The 17,832-nt window shown below is 44.5% G+C and overlaps 1 protein-coding gene across 5 annotated transcripts in view; it reads left to right on the top strand.

Moving 5' to 3' along the window:
- Positions 1 to 10,266, top strand: part of CERS3 (ceramide synthase 3) — a 47,745-nt gene extending 37,479 nt beyond the window's left edge. For all 5 annotated transcript variants that reach the window (XM_065076707.1, XM_065076710.1, XM_065076709.1 and 2 more), the window contains exon 11: positions 6,581 to 10,266. In XM_065076707.1, coding sequence (XP_064932779.1) covers positions 6,581 to 6,712 — 132 coding nt within the window. In that variant the 3' untranslated portion in view covers positions 6,713 to 10,266. The remainder of the gene's footprint in view (positions 1 to 6,580) is intronic.
- The last annotated feature ends 7,566 nt before the right edge of the window (positions 10,267 to 17,832 follow it).

The raw sequence follows: 17,832 nt of genomic DNA, 5'->3' as shown, positions 1-17,832 counted from the left end.
GGGTTCACAGTACTGCTGAACTGAAAAATACCTTGGAAAAAAAAGCTAGTTAGTGATAGAGCAATTTCCTTTCTTAATTGATATTATTCTGGTATTTGAAGAAAGTGTTTTCCTAGGGGGACCTAGGAGTGCCCCATAATCCTTATTACATGCGAAGGAGGGAGGAAATCTGAACGGGAGCAGTCTCACCTCCAAGACACAATTCTAAGAACAGCACATGCCAAGTTCACACATCATCCAGGGACACCCTTTTCTCTTTCTGTTCATTATAGAGCTGTCCGAGATGAAAAAATCTGAGTAGATGCCCCACTTTCAGAATGCTGGACTTCAGAGGAGTAAATCCCCCACCAGGCCTTCTTAAGCATGGAAGTCTTAGGGACTTTTAATGCTATTTAATAAATTTTGTTCCTTAGGTACTTCTTCAAGTATTCTATATCCAGCCTGGGGCTCAGGGTGGTTAGAAATACTGTATTGAAATGATTTTAGGTATTGCGATATGAATGTCAAATGAAAAGATATTACTTGTTAGGCATGTGACTTGAAAATTAGATTGATAATGTTTAAGTATGGAGATAACCTTTAGATCCGTCCCGAAAGGAACAGAATGCATCCTAACAATGAAAATAGAGAAATGAGCACCTTATAGCACCCATTAGCTAGAAGTGCCCATCAGTTACATGGTTGGACGCTGTGGTTTCAGGTTAGTTTAATAGAGCTATAGAAGGCTTCTGTAGGAATAATCTTTAGCAGCTGTGTTATTTCAAAACATTCATCTTAAGTGCAGTATCATACCTCACCGAGAAAAGCGTGAGTGTCTGATCAGCTGTTTTGAAGCCAAAAAGGCGTTTATAAGGAATAAAAGTGCATGTTCTGATACAAGTTCATACCACTGAACTGCTTGGCTTAATGCAAGTTCTGTCCTAGGGTAAAAAAAAGTTCACTATAGAGAACAGCATCAAATGCCTATTATATTGTTCTTTGTTTCTTTGCCAACTGTGGATTTAAAATTGGAATAATTCAAAAAGCAGTGGGACATTATGACTCACTCAGTACCTCCTGGGCTTTTGACATTATCGTAAAGCCACATACACTTGAGCGCAAGGTTTAGTTAGTGGATTTCAATAACACAGCCAGCAGACCTTATTTGAAACCACAGAGTACCTGATTAACTGTAAACAGTGATTTATTTCTTCTGCACAGTCAGGGTGTTACAGCTCCAGTTACAGGTGTGTTATGCTGAGTGACAACTCAAGGGGTATTTTTCTGAGGTTAAATGTATTCCTTCAGTCAAAATCAGGGACATATTCTAATAGTAAGATCCAGTTTTATGCGACTATTCTTTTCGATGTTTGTTGAATTGGTGTAACTTTTAATTTGTTTTTCACACATTATCTTTGATTTCTCTCTGCAAACCCCCAGTGCAAAGCTTGGGGAATGGGTATTCCATGGAAGAGAGAGTTTTAATAAGGGGAGTTTGGGCCACACGGTGTCCAGTACAATTAATCTAGAAAGTCTGTATCTTCATTTAAAAACTGTAGAAAGCGGAGTCCAACCGTGCATCTTCCATGGAACATCAATGTTATTTACATTGCCTAGTGTATATAAGCTGAAAAGGGAAATATATTTTCCAATAAAATCTTCCAGGCTGGAAATATAGAACAGTTTGTTTGAATCCAAATGTATATTGCGTAGTCTCTGCAGGAAAGTAAAGGCGTATTAAGTCATATGTCAGCTGAGTTGAATTATTGATGTTGAATTAAACATGTTGAACTCAGAAATTCATCAACTTTATAGTATTATTTGTTAGAAAAGTACCCCCTTCTATCTATTTGGACTGACTTTTTATTGTCTCTCTTGTTTATTATCTCTTTTATTTGAGTCAGTGGTTGCTGACCTGACTAATAGCTTTCATCTTTGTACTGCAAGCTATTTCCATATGTGCAGGTGCTGTGGAATTTATTGTCTTTACATTGAAAAATCAAGATCTAGTCAATATGTTTGTAGATATTTAGATGAAAATACTCTTAAGGTAGAATTAAGGTATAAGATTTAGGGCATTCTGATTTCAATATAAGATACATTTAAGAGTCAGGAAATTCCAACTGAAGGGTAAGAATAAATATTTGAAAATCCAAAAAAAAATTTCTAAATTTCACCAAATCAGAAAACACGTAGTTAAAATTCTGGAATTAGCTGTGAATTGCTTTTATGTATCTGTACTTGGTAGAAGAAATCCAGTTAACTGCATGGACATAAATTATGCTTAACCTTAAAGACCAATTGGTTGTAGTCTTGTCCAGGCAGGGCCAAAACTGGAATCCCTTTACGCTGCTGAGAAACCTCAAGCCAGCGTTGATCCCCTCAGATCAGTTAGACCTGAGACCTCTTCCAGCCCCACACGGCCATGGCCACACCAGCGAGGAGGAGAATGAACCCTCTGGACTGATCTCGGCCGCTTTGTGCTGCGGTGGGGCGCAGTGACCCTGCATCATCCTCCAGGGTTCCTCACTGTTGATGGCATCAATCCATGTTGCTACAATATTCTTTTGTCTTTTTTTCCTTTTTCCGCTGCTCAGCACTGTCTTTCCCTCTGCTCTTACACTTTCCGCTGTAACTACCGAGTCCTTCTCCCCATGGAGCGCCAAGAGCTTCTCAACAGGGAAGAGATTTCCCAGCGCCTTATCGAGATACAAACTTGCTCAATTAGGAGGAAATTCTCTGTTAGTTTAGGTGAAGGTTTGACCAATGTCTGCTTACGAGAGGCTGGGAAGTGGCCCATGGAGTTTGCTAATTTCTTAATTTTCAGAAGTCTTTTCCCTCAGTGAAGTCTCTTGCAAGGTCCTTTCCTATTCATATAATCAGATGCAGCGCTAATGACTTGAATGATATGTGTTCTAACAGCAGTGAAACACAAGAAGCCAAAACAACCTTAATAAATACGGTTCATTTAACTGAAAGAGGCAGACTGAGCAGCAGGTGGAAGGGTTAAACAAAAGGAAAAAAATATTATAAAAGTTTGTGGCTTTGGCTTCACTACAAATGGTTCTCTTGCAGACTTTATAGCATTAGTGTTGCTTCTCATAAACCTTGAAACCGTTCATCCATTTAGAAAGATTAAATTGGTTAGTCATCCAGAACATAAAATACACACATCCATTTTGTCTGTTACCCTAAACCATCTGAAGTATAATAAATGCAGCTGATGCCATTAAACCGAAGCTTTGAGTATTAATGATGGTCTCAGTTGCGGTATTTACAGTTTGCCAGCTCTTGTGTTTCTGATAGTACATTCATCTGTTGTTGCTCAGGGACAGTAAGAGCAGAGTCTTTGAGTTGGAAAACACAATTATAATATATGATGTGAGGGGCTCAGAGAAAACATCTTGGTATTAAAGCAGGGGAAATCCAAGAAACGTTTTATTTTTTGTTATTCTCAGAAGGTCAAAGTTCAGAGGCACAAACCTCACTTATGATATCTTAATATATTTATAATGGTCTGTTAAACAGTTTGCCAAGACAGGATTGTTTGGTTTTCTAGTTACAGATGAAGGTATTACTATTTAAAGTTCTGTTCTGTCACTTAAGCTACCCAAACATGGCCAGACTCTGCTAAAGCCAGAATTTGTAGGGTCACTCGGTCAGGATGCAGGTTCATGATTAAAAGTATCATAAGATTTCAGATTTGATTTGGCAGCATTCTTTCTTGGTTAGTATCAGGATTTTTGAAGTGGTACTCTTTCCCAGAATTAAGAAAACTTGCGATAGTTGCTTCAGACTACATAGAAATTTAATTCCTGGTGCTTTGAAATTTGTAGGACTATCTCAAACACAGGGATCTGCAGTGTGCTGGAAAAAAAACACAACACATTTACATGTTTTTTAATTACTACATATAATGCCTTTAATCAAAGCATCTTGACAGCATTAAAGCTGAGAAGCAAATGCTGTTTCCAGTTCAACACTGGAAATGCCAGCCCGTTCCTATAGGAGACAGGAACGGATGTCACGTCTCAGCTGTCAGTGAAGGCAGAGCAGGTTGCCAGCTATTCCTAAGCCTATGCCTGAGTAACAGCAGCATCTCTACTTAAGTTTAGTTTGCATTTTTTCCTGAAACTTTTCAGGTGGCAAAAAAAGCAACAAGGCTCCCCCCACACCCTCAACATTTGTCTTTTACTGCAAATACAAGTTGCAAAACTGCCAGGAGAGAGAGAGGTGATCTGAAGGAGGCAGAACCTCATAAATTGTTTGTGTGGGAAAGGCTGTCTTTCCTTTTCTCTAACTGATGGCATGCCAAGTTTATTTTACAGTATTTACAGTAAGATTTGTTTGTTTTGATGCCCTTTATATGTTGTTAGGGAAAAGGCAAAAGAAAATCTCCAGGAAGTTTATAGTTTTGGATGAGACAGAGTTTAGGCTTTAATTTTCTTTCTAGTCCAATACATTTTGCTGGAAGTGTAATATATAAAGGGATATGAGATTACAATTGGATGAGTTGTTACTGAGCTGTCATTGGTTTTTCTCTGTATGCATTAGGTGCTTAAGAAAGACCTCAGAGGAGCAAGCTGAGAAAGTGAAATTGTTGGTTCATTCCGAGAGCAGACACAGGTTGGGCAGGAATTTCTGTATCTCGTCTCTGCCCCTGGCACATCACTCCAGGAGCAGGAAGAATGTGCGGTCTGTGCCTGTTTAGTTGAGGTGCCGACAGGTGGCAAGGAGACCAGATTTAGGAGAGAAGGGGGTTGAGGAGAGAAGCCTCAGGTCTCCTTCACCAGAGTCCTGCAGGCCAAACACCCACATGTTACAAAGAGATCCCATGACACCTGCAGTCCTCAATACTTGAACATTGATGCCACTGATCAGCTGGCTGTTAAATTTGGGGAGTTCCAATTAACAAACTAGATACCCTGGTGCTAGTAGGTCACAGCCACAGCGTGAGGAGCCAGGTTTTGATCCTCGGCTACAAGGAAATTGGGTTTAAGTGGTCTGTTAAATCATATGATGCTGGAGAGGGGATGACTTGCCCATCTCTTCCAACACAAGAACTAGAAGGTCTACCAGGCACCTTCCAAGTAACTGGAAGAGACAACCGGTGGCAGCTGCTAATCACACAGGAAACTGCTGGAGATGGAAGAAATTGCGTAGGTGCCTACTTTGATCTCCTTTCCATTCTTAGTCAGTGCTGAGGCACAAGGAGGAGTTTACCTGGTTTACAGCATCCTGAACGAGAGCATCCTGCCCTGGGTCCGCAGACCAGGGCCGTGCTTGGTGCGGAAGGTCCTTCCAGGGAGGCAGGTGCTGCTCTTGAGCGCTTGTTGCACTGAATGCGAAATAAAGGTGTTTGGTTTTAATGCCAAAGCCTTGATTGTTTGAACCAAACTTCTAAACACATTGTAGAATCTTGGGTTATGGTAGGAGCTGAGAAACAGGAGACTAATGGTATATTTTATGTGCTGTGACAAATAGCATGGAAGTGTCTTGCCTCTAACCTTTGCTGTGAAATGCTGGGCAGACACAATGTCTTTTCTCTGCGTGGCAGAAACATTAAGCAGCAAGTGCCATGTTTGACTGTCTGGGGATGAAGCGTGATTGCCAAAGGGTAGAAGTTGTTCCTATAGCGCTGGGAAGGGATTTTTGTAAGGGCAGATTCTCTCACTGACCCCCTTTCATCCCTGCTAACGGAGCAGCCACCCCCTCCTCCCTGGCAACTCCCTGAGCAGGGTGATATACCTGAGGTGTATATGATAGCTGTGTATAGACGTGACCTTTGCAATTGTTGATGTGATGTATACACCATCAAGCAGGGGAGAATATTTTAGGGTCAGTAAGTCTCTCTGGGTGAAGTTAATACCAGGAGAGGCTGGCACAAGTGGTCACTGTTTAGTTTTCACCTGTCAGAAGCAGGCAGCCTCTCGACTCCTGTGTTTGGGTGAGTGTATTCACTATATTAAGCTTTTATACAATATTCTTTTCATCTTCACTGCACTTCATGATGGTTAGTTAATCCCATGGCACCCAGGGATTACTAGTAATGCTTTACAAAGGAAAGCAAAAACAAGCAAGAAGAGGTCAAATGACTCGGCCAAGGTCACGGAAGAAATTTTGTCAGAAGAACATTGGGTTCTGCAAGATTAAAGTGTTGTTAGCTGGCCGCTCCGTGGATATCAGCTTCCATTTTGGGGGAAGGGGTGCTTCTGGGAGTAGTTTTGATACTATCTAGTGTATGTAGAGATCCCCTTTCATTTGTTCCATGTAGCACATTTTCTTTTGCTGAGGCGAATGGAAGAGAGGAGATGGGGAAATTCAAAGAAGGGAGTTCATTTTCTGCAACTTCTGTGCACCATCTTTTCATCTTGCAATTACAAATGGGGGCATCTAACTAATGAAGTTAGCTGACTGTTTTTTCAGAGCAATTGCAAAAGTCCAGATACCCACTTCACATTAAAAATAAATGACTTGCCTGTCTAGGACCTGTAGTTATTTTTGGAGGGTCCATACTGCACTGAAAATAGCAATCTAGTAACTTATTAGACAGTAAACACTGCAAGTATGGAATATGCTCACAGTGCTTTCTTCTCCCTAGGACTTGAAAGATGACCGGAGTGATGAAGAAGAGGAAGATTCTGTTACAGATAATGAAGAGGAGTCCATAAAGAATGTCAGCAAGAATGGCTGTGGGTCAAGCAAACATCTTCTAAACAGCAGTCACCACTAGCCCCCTCCTGCCTCGCCTCCTGCAGTGATTTCTGCTGGTTTTTACCCAACCTACAGGATAGAATTCAAGTCAAAAGGCTTATGAGAGACTGTGATTGATTTATTGTTGGCTACCGGACCTGGAAAAAAGCCCAGTTTAGAGGGGAGGGGAATATTGCATAACATGACAAAATGTGTTAATGACCCACTTTCTGGATCATTGCGAAGTGTTTGGGCACACTGACTGTTCCACTCTGACAGTGCTCAGCAAGGTCAAAGCTCAAGAGTGTCAGATCATTTAGTGTCCCATTGATTCTAATATTGGTTTTCAATCTGATATAAGATATATTTCACCAAGCAGTTTAATATTGTGGTAGGTAAATAGTGTGAACTCAATTAGGAACCAGAATTGCTCAATGTGGGAAAAAATTGACAGTGATGCACAGTGACTGGCGTTTTAGTCTTTACTTGGCAGTTTAAACCTTCATCAAAATGGCTGGTTTCGTGAGTTAGGTTCCATGTCCTGGAGGCCAAGGGAAGGTAAAATGAAGGAAGTCAAATTATTTGCATGTGAAGAGCCAACTTCACTGCAGAAATAGTCTTTCTCCAAAATACGCTGTATGATAAATAGCTCATATATTGTGTTCTCAGATATACCTGACAAGAAAGTCACTGTTCAAAGAGCAAAACTCGGCCCAAATTCTCTATTGAGCTCCAGGTTTCACAGACATCTTTCCTCTCAGTCATTGTGGCCCAGTGTTAGAACAGAAGGCACAATGGGGAGGGAAGATGGTGAAGTAAAATTGGGTCTTCTCACAGTTCTTTCACACTTCTTATTTGTCTTCAAAACTGCTGAACACCCCTTGCTCCTGGCACGTCTGCAGCCCAGCAGATTAAAAATAAATGTCATCCATTCCTTTCTTGTGAGCTTGTCTCCCACAGTGCCGTTGGGTGACTGTCTTCTCAGGTGGGGCCCTGCTAAATTGTGTTCTCTGGTTCCTGTGTGTTCGCTGCACGTACCTGAGCACTGGGAGAGCATGGGGTGAACCAGGAATGTCACATCCTTAGTGCTGTGTATTCATTTGAGATCAAGACCTGTATCTCCATCTCTGCTCTTGTTGAAAATAAGGAATCGCATCAGCTGGAGCCGAACTCGAATGGGAGTGTGTGAGTTAAGCAGCATACAGTTCTTTGTGCTGTAACAAATGGAAGAACCGTGGTGGTTTTATCAGCTCTTCTTGCCAAAAGTGCCTCTCTTGAATTTGCACTTTTTTTTCTAATGCCCATGCAATGTCCTGCAGTGTTTTCAGTCCCGGGGCTTTCCAGAGAGAGCCTGAGCCTTTTAAACAGGGTGGTACCAGTCTCATTTCCAGATGCCTTTAGCTCACAAGGCCATAAATGATTTGTGTCACATGTTTTAGAGGTGAGAGGCTCTCCATGTGCTTCTACAGTAGCTGAGATCATCTGGTGAACTAAAACCAGTAGCTTGACAGAGACCAGGGGACCACTGCTGAAACAGCCCCAGGGCTGAGCTTTTGGGTCGAGAAGGCTTTTTTCCCTTTAAAGCTGCTCTGGCAGGAACCTGGTGACCTACAGGAAGTGCTATGTGACTTGACTTGTTTTCTCAAGATTTCCTTGGCAAAGGGGGATACAGTTCGTTGACTAAAGCATTTGAAAGAATGGGAAATGTTTGGGAGCTTAGATATGAAGGAAGAATTGTTTTTCTGTGCAGTTACAAGAAACTGTAGGAGTAGTTTGTTCTAGAGACTGGTAACATGAAAATATCTACATATGGTCTGTTGAATGAGGCTGTGCTTTATTTTTACTCATATCTTGTACTGTGTAATATCCTGAATGTTTGTGTTTTGCCACAAAGACAATTACATCGAGACAGGAGCGTGGCCTACAGCTTCTGAGAAAGATGGAACCGCACGGTGGTGGGACAGGACTCCTGAGCCCGTAGTTGCGCTCGGTGAAGCTGCTGGGGCTGAGCAGGCAGAATTCCCTACATAGTTGTTGTACAGCAGCGGGTTTCCTTACACAGCTGTGGAGAATACCTTAAATACTGCACTGTGGGTTTATTGGAAGTGTAAGTACTTATTACATCATCTAAAGCAACTAGTGAGTTTGGCAGGGTCACAGTTGCTTATCAGGGCCTGTTTATTGCCTACATGAAAAGAACTGGCCTTTCCTAACAAAATGTAGAAATCCGACGTCTTGGAGGCTTTACACTCCCTTTGAGAGCAGTGGAGACAACGATGCTTTCTACAAGCCATAATGAGGTTTTGGGAGTTGGCCACGGTATTATCATTTAATTTTGGTGCCAGAAAGCTTTCCTTCTATGACTAGGAAAGGAATTTGGGAAAGGAAGCTCAAAGAATGATGTTGTCAGAGGAACGAGCCTCTGAACAGCTACTGAGTTTTAAACTGGAATTTATAGTCTCGAGGCCAGCTCTTGCCCTTCCTACTCGGACAAGTCTCCCACTGAAGCCAATTAACTCCGTTGGAGTTTTGCCTAGGAACAATTTTGGATTGCAGTTATCCAACCTAATTACCAGACCTGTTGTTTTAAATCAGTGTGAAAGCAGGGTCTTAAAGGAAGCAAACAAGGTAGATAAATACATTCAAACATTAAAATGTTGAGGCAAATTTGAGGTGAGCACAGAAGAATATGGAAGAAAATAAAGTCCTGAAGGTGAAGATTAAATCCAAGCACAGTAAACAACCAAATAACTACATCACCTGGCAGTCAGGGGGTGGAATCAGCGTGACCATGAAGGCCATTCCAAGGGGTTATGGCCATGGCCAAAGTGATAAAACCTAAAAATTCTGAAGGTAAACCAGCAGGTATTGGGAACAAATAACCACAGCACAGGGAGAAGTAGGAATGGATTTTCACAGTGGGACTGGACACACGTCCTGTTAACATCAGGTGTGTCATTCCTGAGGTGACACGTGTTGCATTTTCCACTTTTTACTGATAGAAACTTGGAAACAAGAAGCTAAAGTAATGTGGAACGCAATTCATGCTAAATAAATTAATGTCATGGTGCTTCCAGATTTTCAGACTATTCAATGCACTTAACCTTTTTCTTTTTTCATGTTATCCTGAAAGGTGTCAAAATGCAAGAGCAGGACAATCGCAGGTGATGGGTATGAGCACAGATGACAGATTCTAATGCCTTATTTTGACCAGTTCACAAAATGTGTCCTGGTTTAATGCTTGAGACTGTGCATCTGGTTTTGCTGTGTCACTTTGACCGTGAAAAAGTATAATAGAATAAAAATGAAATTTAGTTCATTAGGATCAGTAGAAACTCTTCTGTTCCGTTTAATTCCTCTGAGTTTTGTTCAGGTCCTTCTGTCTGTGTGTACTCTGCTGCTCCTGTGCTTATTTACTACATAGAGTTATCAGTTTACTATGGATTTGAAATACAGACCTCATTTACTCCACAGAACTCATTTTGTCAATTTGTATCATTGAGTATCATCATCTGTTTTTTGTTCTTAATGCCACTGAATTTGTCTGGTCAGTTGTGCTACACACTATAAATAAATATTTTTTGAAAACAGGTATTTATGGAAGGATTTCCTTGGTTTCCCTGCCGTGCAGTATCCTGCTCTCTGCCTTCCGTTCCCTCCCAGCTTCCCACTGAAGGCCCATTCTGGAACTAATTCCTGACTCTTCCAAGTTTTTCCCTCGCCTTGAGAAGGCTGGATGACCCACCCCCTTCTTAAGAGGTAACAGTGATTGCTGTAAATGAACTTTTATTTTCCCGGACAATTCATGAATGGAGAGGAAGCAAATTTAATGGGTGCATCATCCATCATTTGTGTTACTCAAGATTTATGCATTGACTAAAGTACTTGACAGTGATGCTACGTACACTAGGAGCTACTCACTCTAGGATGCCAACAGGTTTTTGTATCTTTACTCAGTTGTTTTTTGTTGTGCGTATTACGGCTGCTGTTACCTGTATTTGAGGAATGTTAGAATAATGTGCAAATACAGAGAATATTTCGTATTCTTTCCATTTCTGCTTCCCTAGTCGGGAAGCTCACAGAGGTTCTGACTTAATGTTTCTTCCCAAACAAGGGAAGGTGTTTAGCCCAAATAATGAACTGCAGGAGAATACTTTGGTTTTATTATCTGAACTCATGTTTTTAAGCTTATGACTGGGAACAGAGTAGGTGGAAAACAGATTAAATAGGAATATGTGAGTTCTGGCTACAACCAACTTGCAAACTGTGAAGAATTAAAAAAAAATAATAATAAATCTTGCTGATTTAGAAATAAAAACACATCTCTGCAGGCACTTCCCCCAGCTGTGAGTTTGAAGAACAACAGATAACCAGCGGGCAGAAATGAAAGTCTGTGCTGAGAATAAGAACACAGCCCAGCAGCCGAGGAGCTTTTTGTGTGGGGCAATGAAGGAACCAGGAATGCACCACTGAGCTGATGGTGCTGGTCTATCCAAAATTACTGAAAACCTCTATTCCCAGAGTCTCCCAGTTGGTTTTATGGGCTCCCTCCTGCTCTGGCTGTGCCACACAGAGTTGGGGTTTTGTTTCTTAAGAAGTCTGAACTTTGGCTGCCCAAGGTGTGGACCAGATATCGAGATAGAATACCGCTGATTTGTTGAAGGTCGCACAGAACATCTGTATTTCCACTGAAAATGTGATTTCTGCTTACAAAATTCATTAATTCTACCTGATGCCCACACTTAGGAGGCAGAAAGTAACCAAGGTGTGTCAGTAATGTGGCACTGAGTGACCAGCACCATAGCGAGGGCGCTGATCTTCCCTGAGCGGAGCTTCATGAGTGAGGAGAAGAAAAGTCAGCAGAGGGCTTGGCCAACTCACAGGTTTTTCTTGCTGATGTAGGTGTCAAAGACTCATTTAAAGGCGGCTTCCTCCAGCTCTTTAGAGGGGAGAGTTTTCTCTCTGTCTTCATATTTCTGCGTGATGCTACTTGGTTTATAGAAGTTGCCGAAGAAGGTCAGAGCCTCATCAGCAGAGGTTCCCTATGCCCCTTCTCCACTCCAACCTGTAGTAGCAGCAGTGTTTGCACGTGCTGCTAAGGTAGCACACTTGCCCACTGAAGTGAGAGCTATATTACACCAGAGAGGAAACTTCACAAAGGTTTGGGACGTAAGGTAGGAGGGGGGAAGTCACTGGCCAGAAAACCAGGACTCCTGCAGGAATGACTCCTGTCATCCGTGTGTGTTAAGATCTTCAGCAGCAGCGAGGAGTTAAAGCCCTGACGTTAATCCCTTGTCAAAGAATGGGAATTCCCAGTTGAGGAGTTAGAGGTGATCAAAGCAATGTAATCTTCACCCGAGCTGACTACAGAGAACTTCAAGTTGGGCTCTGACAGTTTATTTAACTGAAGTACCCTCTGTGGGATTACTTGGAGTTTCTAGCTAATAGAAGACAAGGCTGAAAGCACAGGTGTAAGCTTCAACATGTGACTCTGCAAATACAAAGTCATAACAACCCATGTAGGATAATGTTGATATTCCAATAGCCCAAAGATTTATGAAAATATCTTCTATTTACTCAGCTGGAAAGAGCCCTGTTCTTCTGGAGTTTTGTTACCCCATAAAGCATTCAAAGGAGACCCCATAATCATTTCAAAGTCAGAAACATTAAGTGGAATTACAAGTATAAACCAAATCCTCAGTGACTTTAAAGTACAAGAAGCATGTCCTTGGAGCCATTGGATATTACTCTGCTGTGAGCTGGGGTAGGACCAAACAGCTCCCAGGCAGTTGTTTCAGGTAGTGAAAAGTCCATATTTTTCCTACCACAAAAGAAGCTGCTCTAAAAAAAAAGTTGTGAAAGAGGTGATTAAGTTCCCACTGAAATTCACAGGAGCTTTTCCTGTGATGCTGATGAGAACTGGATCCAGACCTCAAGTGACCAGATAAAATGAGGAGGGTAGTGTGGCACTGGAGCAGGACACAGCTCCGGTGTTTCCTCCTCCTATAGCCCAGGACAAAATCTCCCTGGAAAACAAGATCTTCTGTCTGCAGGACACTCAGCTGAACACAGCTCTGCCCAAACTGGGCACGTATCTCTTGAAAGATGTCCCTCGATAAGCAATCCCTTCCTTTTCAAGCAAAAAACTTCCCTTCCAGCCAGCAGTCTGCCTCCCGTCCTCCATGCTGTCCAAATCTCTGCAAAGACGGGGTCGCTGATGTTAAAACCTGCAATCCAGGGCCAAATTTATCAGCAAGAGGCAAATGAGGAGTTGTGGTTATCACAGCCGCCTTTGGGTGTGAGGGGGCTGCTGAGCCAGAGGAGAAGAGGGAACAGAGAAAGAATCTGGAGCAAAATGGCCTGGGACAGCACAGCAGCAGTTTAAACACAGAACTGACATCACCAAGAATCACAAAGTGGTAACAAGGCTGGGAAGAAAAGAAGCCCCAAGAGAAGAAGGAGGAGGAAAAACACGGTAGTTTGGTAACAGTGGGGATCAGTGCTGTCCAAGCAGCGCGGCCAGCTCTGCCTGGGCTCCGAGATGAACTCTGCAGCCACGACAACTCCTTTTCCCCGAACACCAGACGTTCCAGATTGAGCCCAGCTGATGAGTTCCCAAGGCAAAGGCAGCAGGATCTGGGAAATGCTCCTTTAGAAAGTTCCCAGTATGTGTGTGAGGGGACAGGGAGGGACTGGGCTGGGGCTGGGCCAGGGTAGCCACAAGCAGAGGCCAGTGGCCCTGCAGCTGTGGCAATGATCCTGGGGTTCACCTCCAGCTGCTGGGCAAGACTGACTGCCCCTTGAATATCAGTGCTGGTTTTGTGCTTTTCCTGGCCGAGACACCTGGAAAGCCCTAGAAGAGCTCCTAGAAGATTTGTATGTTTGTTTCCTACAACAAAGAGCAGAAGAGAGCTGCTAAAAGGCCTTTCTAGTGCTGGAATGTATGGGTAGTTTGGTAGTTTCTTGGTTATGTCATGGGCTCCATACAATGCAGAAGAAGTCCTAGTGTTTTAGGAGAGGAATCTGTGGGAAGCGGGACCTAAATTGTATCAGGTTCTGCTAAATCTTATCAGGCTATGCAAATCGTACGTAGTTCCTTTGCTATTTTAAAGGAGGAATTATTCAGCAACCAAAGAATGTTTCATATGTTTCCCTATTGCAAGTGGCAGTGAGGTCAGATAGCGCTGTATGTTTGGAGGTTGTTTTTTTTTCCCTTTGAATGCTTTGGATCCTGCACAGATGGCACAATGGCACATGAGCAGGGAACAGGTCACTGTAGCAACAGCCCCTGGTCTGTATGTGCTGCTGGTCTGTACGTGCTGCGTGCAGTGATGGGCAAGAAAGCTCGAGCACCTGTGCCATTAAAACCCATGTATTGTTACCTGGTTATTGCTGCGAGGGCCCACGAGGTGGCAATAGCAGGACACCGTGGCTCCCATGGAGCATTTCTGACCATCTTTTTGCCCTTTAAAACAAAGAGTTTCTGTTGAAGATTGGGGTGCAAAAGTGTTTCTTGCAACTGGTAATTTCCACTTGATTGGTCTCTAAGTGTGAAACAAGTGTGTGGTACATTGCTGGTAAAGAAACACGGACATTTTTACCAAGAATGAGTGTTTGATACCAGCCCAGAAGACGAGTGTGCTAGTGTACCAAGGGCTGGCATCTGTCTGGGTGTCACCAGTGACCCTTTTCCTGCTCTGTTGCTGCCCCCCTGGCACCAGAGCTGTACCTGGCGTATCTGGGGGTAAGGGCTGGGGAAGAAAGGACATTAAATCTTCTCTGACTCTGCTTTACTGCTTGTACTTTTTGTTTGGTATTGTCTGTTTACACAACGTATTTGTCAAGCCACAGAGTCTGCAGCCACTAGCAAGTGAAGCTCCATTCTCACCTAGATCTTTAATGTCTGTAATGCATTAAGGATGATAAATGTCTCAGAATAACCAGGGTTATGCTGCCATTCCACCTTAGGAGACACTCTCCACCTCAAGTGTATGAGGCGTTCTGTGTTTTGCAGCATTGCCAACAATAAGTGAAGCTTAAGGGTAGAAGGGTTTAGGCCAGGCTCAGTGTGTGCATATGCAAGGGAGGGAGCAGTGGGACATCACCTCCCAAACACAAAAGGAGACGGAGACTGAGGAACAGATGGTCTCCAACCTCTTAAATCCATCAGGGGCTGAGCATCCTGGCTAGAGCAACCTAAGGGTTTGGGAATGCCAAGAAGTGGCTTTGTGTAAGAAAAGAAAACCCCGGAGCTGAGCAGGTTGGCTGGAGAGAGGGGGAACGGCTGGGGATCCTGGGCTGAGGCTGTGAACAGCCCACCTGGCATCACCTGGCAACATCTCCCCACCAACAGCCTTTACAAGGGTAGAAGGATGAATTAATTGCATGCTGGCTGTGTGGTGGAAAGAGTACAAGGCAAGCTGCTCGGTGAACAGGGGCTATATCTCCCTGACAGCTTTGGGTTTTGTGCTCCAAGGACGTTGTCCTAAAACACCCCAAAAACCGCCACAGTGCACTGGCAGGACGCACCATGGAAAGTACTCCCTATAGCAAGCCTTTCCAAAACTTCTTTAATGAGGCTTTCTATAAATGCAAAGCAGAGACACAAACAACTGAGCCCAAAATCTAGCAGTTCTAGGAGTTTTTTCCCTAGAACCCAGGGTGGAGAGGCACAGTGCCTTCCTTCTCCCTTATGCTGCTGTGGCTGGTTCCTACGAGGAGGATGGCTTGGGCTCCTCAAAAGGTTTCCCTCAAGTGTCAGCAGGAAAAAGGGATCTGTTGGTGAAAACAGGCTTTTTTAATCCTTGTGCTCAGGCTGTGCTCAGCTGTGACTGTGTAGAGAGCTGGGAAGTGATTTGTTTTGATAGTGGGGTGAAGTGTTTCCTTCATCTCTCACCGCGCTTGGCTGTGGATGAGCAGGAGGTGCTCGGAAGCTGCACACTGTGGGTGGCAGCTTCCGTGGTTCCCATCTGACCCCAGCTCTTCTCTAGGCTTCTCTTTCGGAGCCAGGAGGCAGCTGGATTTGATTTGACTGTCCCAGCAGAGGTCGAAGCTCCGAGGTTGCCTGTCTGGCACTCGCCGTGCGTGGGCTTTGCCATGGGCTGGTACCCAGCTGTTGGCACGGTTTCCCCCATCGCAGCCGGTGCCGGTGGGACTCCTCGCTGCCAGCAGGTTCACTGAAACGCATCTCCTCTCATTCCTTGTGGGTGTCCAGCCCAGAAAGCCTGAAAGCAGGCAGTTACGAGTCCTAGAGTGACGCTCATATTTTGCTTTTATGAACAAATACTTGCAATTGAGCCAAAGTCAATTGCCAGCTCTGTTGGGAGAGAGGATCCAGCATGAGAGGAGGATCCCGATTCTGTTCTTGGTTCACTGTACAACCTTGCAAATAATGACAATATTGGCCCCAAATGGATGGGGATGAGGTATTGGTGGCTGTTGTTGATTAAAGAGCAGGATGTGTTTCAGACTCCAGAAGGGTTGCTCCCTCCAGACCTCGCACTGGCCCTGCATCTGGCCGCTTCTTACCTAGTGACTCCAAGCAGACTTTGCTGACGTGGGCAGTTGGGTTTCCTCGCTGGCTCTGGAGGAAAAGGCAGCCCTTGCTGTCGCTGAGCAGAGTCTGACCCGCACAAGTTCTATCGAAGTGTCCGGCATTACAGACGTGGCCATGCAATGGTCACAGCACGTCCTGCATGCCCTCCTCCTTTGTCCACTGAGAACACAGATGCTTTTGCTGCTTCAGGTCAGCTCAAGAGCCCGAAATATGGGGGTCTTTCCCCAAGTTGGTGCTCCAAGTGACCCCTAGACTAGACAACTTGCATAGATATGTATCATCAGTTGACCAAATGTCCCAGTTTGCATCTCCAGGCTGTGGAGCTCATCCTAAAGGCTGTGGGATGGCAAGTGTTGGAGCTCAGTGCCCATAGCTCCGTCCCTGCCGGGGGTGTTTGTCCTCCCGGGACAGTGCTGGGGAATTTGCTGACTCGGTTGGGGTGACGGGTAGGGGGCAAAGACTGAGTGGTCCAGAGGAAGGGAACTGCGGGGCAGCGGAGGCTGAGGAGAAGGCTGGCAAAACTGCATTGTTAGTTTTTAAAAGCTCCAGGCATTCAGAGTTGGGCTGTGAACTCTGCGCAGCTTCTGACAGCGGCATTACAGTAACACTGCTGCACGGCTCTGCATCCAAAATGGGAGCAACCAGGAAAATTTGCACAAACTTGAGTAAAGGGTTGGTCCTGTGGGGAAAAGTAACTCTGAATGCTGTTGTGGTGTTAGTCCTATCACTGCTCATGGATAAGAGGGGGAGGTTTTTGTTTTGTGAATTTGTGCAAAACTTAGTTCAAACTGTTTGACAAAGCTTTGAGGGCAACCTGGGAGCAGCTTGAATGTGCGATAAAAGAAGAAGGGTTAGACAACAAAAGCCCAGAGAAACGATTACCTGAGCATGTGTGCTTGGGGCTATTTCAGTTCCAGAAGAGAAAGGGATGTTTTACAGACCCACGCAGGGGAGCCAGCAGGGCTTGGCCTGGGGACACGGTCCTCACTCAGCTCTGTGCCACCTTCCAGTGGCGCTTGTGCTCCAAGGGCAGCTCTGGCCGCCTCGGCGTATCCCCCAGCTCCTGGCCCTGCAGCCCTGGTGGAGCATGAGGGGGGGACCCTGGTCTTGCAGGGCCTGGTTGTGGGGTCTCCGCCCTATCTGGGGATGGGAAAGGGCCTTGCTGGCTGGAGGGGAGCAGGATCTAGTGCCATGACCACCTTGTCACAGCACTTGGCGAGGGTCCCTGACTCCCGGTAATCCCTGCTCGTGGGGGTATTGAGTTTTCTGTTTGCTTTGCAAGTGTAATTGGCCAAAACGCTGTGAAGGGAGGAGAGAGTGCTCAAGGGAGAGGTGTTAAAGAAATAGGAAAACATTATTAAGAGTGTTTTAAGTTGGCAGTTTTCCTTATTAGTACATTCATGATGGGAAGAAGTCACTTAGGTCTGTGCAGTTGCACTGGGCCACCATGTCCAGGTCCCTGCGGACATCCACGCAGAGGCTGCGCTGGCTTGTGCATCTCCTCAGCATCACCTCTGTCTCTCTTCTGAGCTCCACACCACCTCTTGGGTTACAAACCTCCTCCTCTGGATTCTTGTGCCTTCCTGCAAGGATAATGCAGAGGA

The sequence above is a fragment of the Columba livia genome, chromosome 11 (genome assembly GCF_036013475.1).
Source record: "Columba livia isolate bColLiv1 breed racing homer chromosome 11, bColLiv1.pat.W.v2, whole genome shotgun sequence".
Lineage (NCBI taxonomy): Eukaryota > Metazoa > Chordata > Aves > Columbiformes > Columbidae > Columba > Columba livia.
This window is presented reverse-complemented; position numbering and strand designations above follow the sequence as displayed.